Source organism: Penaeus monodon, chromosome 19, assembly GCF_015228065.2.
Source record: "Penaeus monodon isolate SGIC_2016 chromosome 19, NSTDA_Pmon_1, whole genome shotgun sequence".
Lineage (NCBI taxonomy): Eukaryota > Metazoa > Arthropoda > Malacostraca > Decapoda > Penaeidae > Penaeus > Penaeus monodon.
The window spans coordinates 19,154,497-19,155,824 of NC_051404.1; the positions used below are offsets into that span (position 1 = coordinate 19,154,497).

Here is a 1,328-nt window from a genome sequence, read left to right on the forward strand (position 1 = left end):
TGTACTTGTAATATTTTCTGGAAATTACCATCTACAGAACTACAGAGAAACTGGTAATAACATATGCTTGATTACGTCTCATGTTACTTGTATTTGTGCAAACATTTCTTCAGGGTCAATCCAAAAACCATATTGTAAGGATGGACATAAGTAGTGTCATTCCCGTGATTGTCAACAAGTTTCCGACCTTCATTGGCCCATTTAAATATAGAGCCCTCCAGATTAAATACTTGCACGGCAGTGGAAGGCTTCATATTATCAATTTGGGTCTTCAACTTTCTAGCCAAGTCAGAAGACCTATATCCAAGGGAACAGTAACTAACTATCTTGAGCACCTCTTCTGGCTCCTTTTCGTTAAATGGCTTCAAGATCTCTTTAACGAGTTCCTCAACTTCCTCTGAATTAAGATCGTCCCTAATTCTCCTAGCCTTTTCAAGATGACTCACTTTATACTCATCTTCCTCACGAACGTCAAGCAAAATTATATTACCCTGATCCAAGAGTCCTTTAGCTTCTCGATCTCTTGTTTCTCCCTGCAACTCAGGAACCATCCCGTCCGTGCTTGAAAGATCATTTGCAAGACCAGAACTCACAGCATAGTCTTGTGAGTCTAACCAGCTAGCAAGCTTCTCGGTGCTGATGTGGGTTACGTCCTTATATTTTGTTCGGACAGCTAAAAGTATAGCCTCCATCTTCTGTCCCGGGGAAAGAAATGCAATTGTATTATAAGCTTCTCAAACATACCAAATTACAACATGTGTTTCAAAATTGGTTTCTAAATTATCCAATGTTATGAATATGAGTACATACTTAATAGATACTGATCAATATTAGTACTCTACTGGATTATAAACTGATTCGTTATATAAAATAATGATATAAAAGGCAACGAAGATAACTATCTTATATGATAAATCACACATTGCTTGGTGTTATGATCTGCTGTGACTATCCCGAATCTGAACTGCGTCAGCGATTTTCAAGCTTGCTAAGCAGTTCTCCAACCAAAACAAGCCACTTGTCGATTAAAGCAAGGACCATATCTGCAAGTAACGAACTCATGCTAAACCGTCTGCACTGAAGATTACTGTACTTTTATTTTATACGTTTAAGCATCAACGCGTGACATTTAATGGTTAGTTCCAGTATTGGAGTCCCTCGGTGTTACCTAAATGGATATACGAAGGTAGATAATGACATGTAAACTTGATCTAGTTGCCAAGTAGAGCGACAAGTCACCTACATCCCTCATTCAGTGACGGACATGATGAGCTTACTTGGTTTGGTATTTCGCTACAAAACTCGCTTTAACTTCAAAACTACGTATG

General features: G+C 38.4%; 1 protein-coding gene across 2 annotated transcripts in view; it reads right to left on the minus strand.

Annotated features, from left to right (window-relative positions):
• The window catches only part of LOC119585112, a 5,960-nt gene that overhangs the window by 873 nt on the left and 3,759 nt on the right, over positions 1–1,328 (minus strand). Inside the window, exons 1-2 of one of the 2 annotated variants that reach the window (XM_037933742.1) lie at positions 922–1,052; positions 7–695 (exon numbers count right to left, since the gene is read on the minus strand). In XM_037933742.1, coding sequence (XP_037789670.1) covers positions 84–692 — 609 coding nt within the window. In that variant the 5' untranslated portion in view covers positions 693–695; positions 922–1,052 and the 3' untranslated portion in view covers positions 7–83. Of the gene's footprint in view, positions 696–921; positions 1,053–1,328 lie in introns of those variants that run through there. The other variant, XM_037933741.1, reaches the window with a different exon arrangement.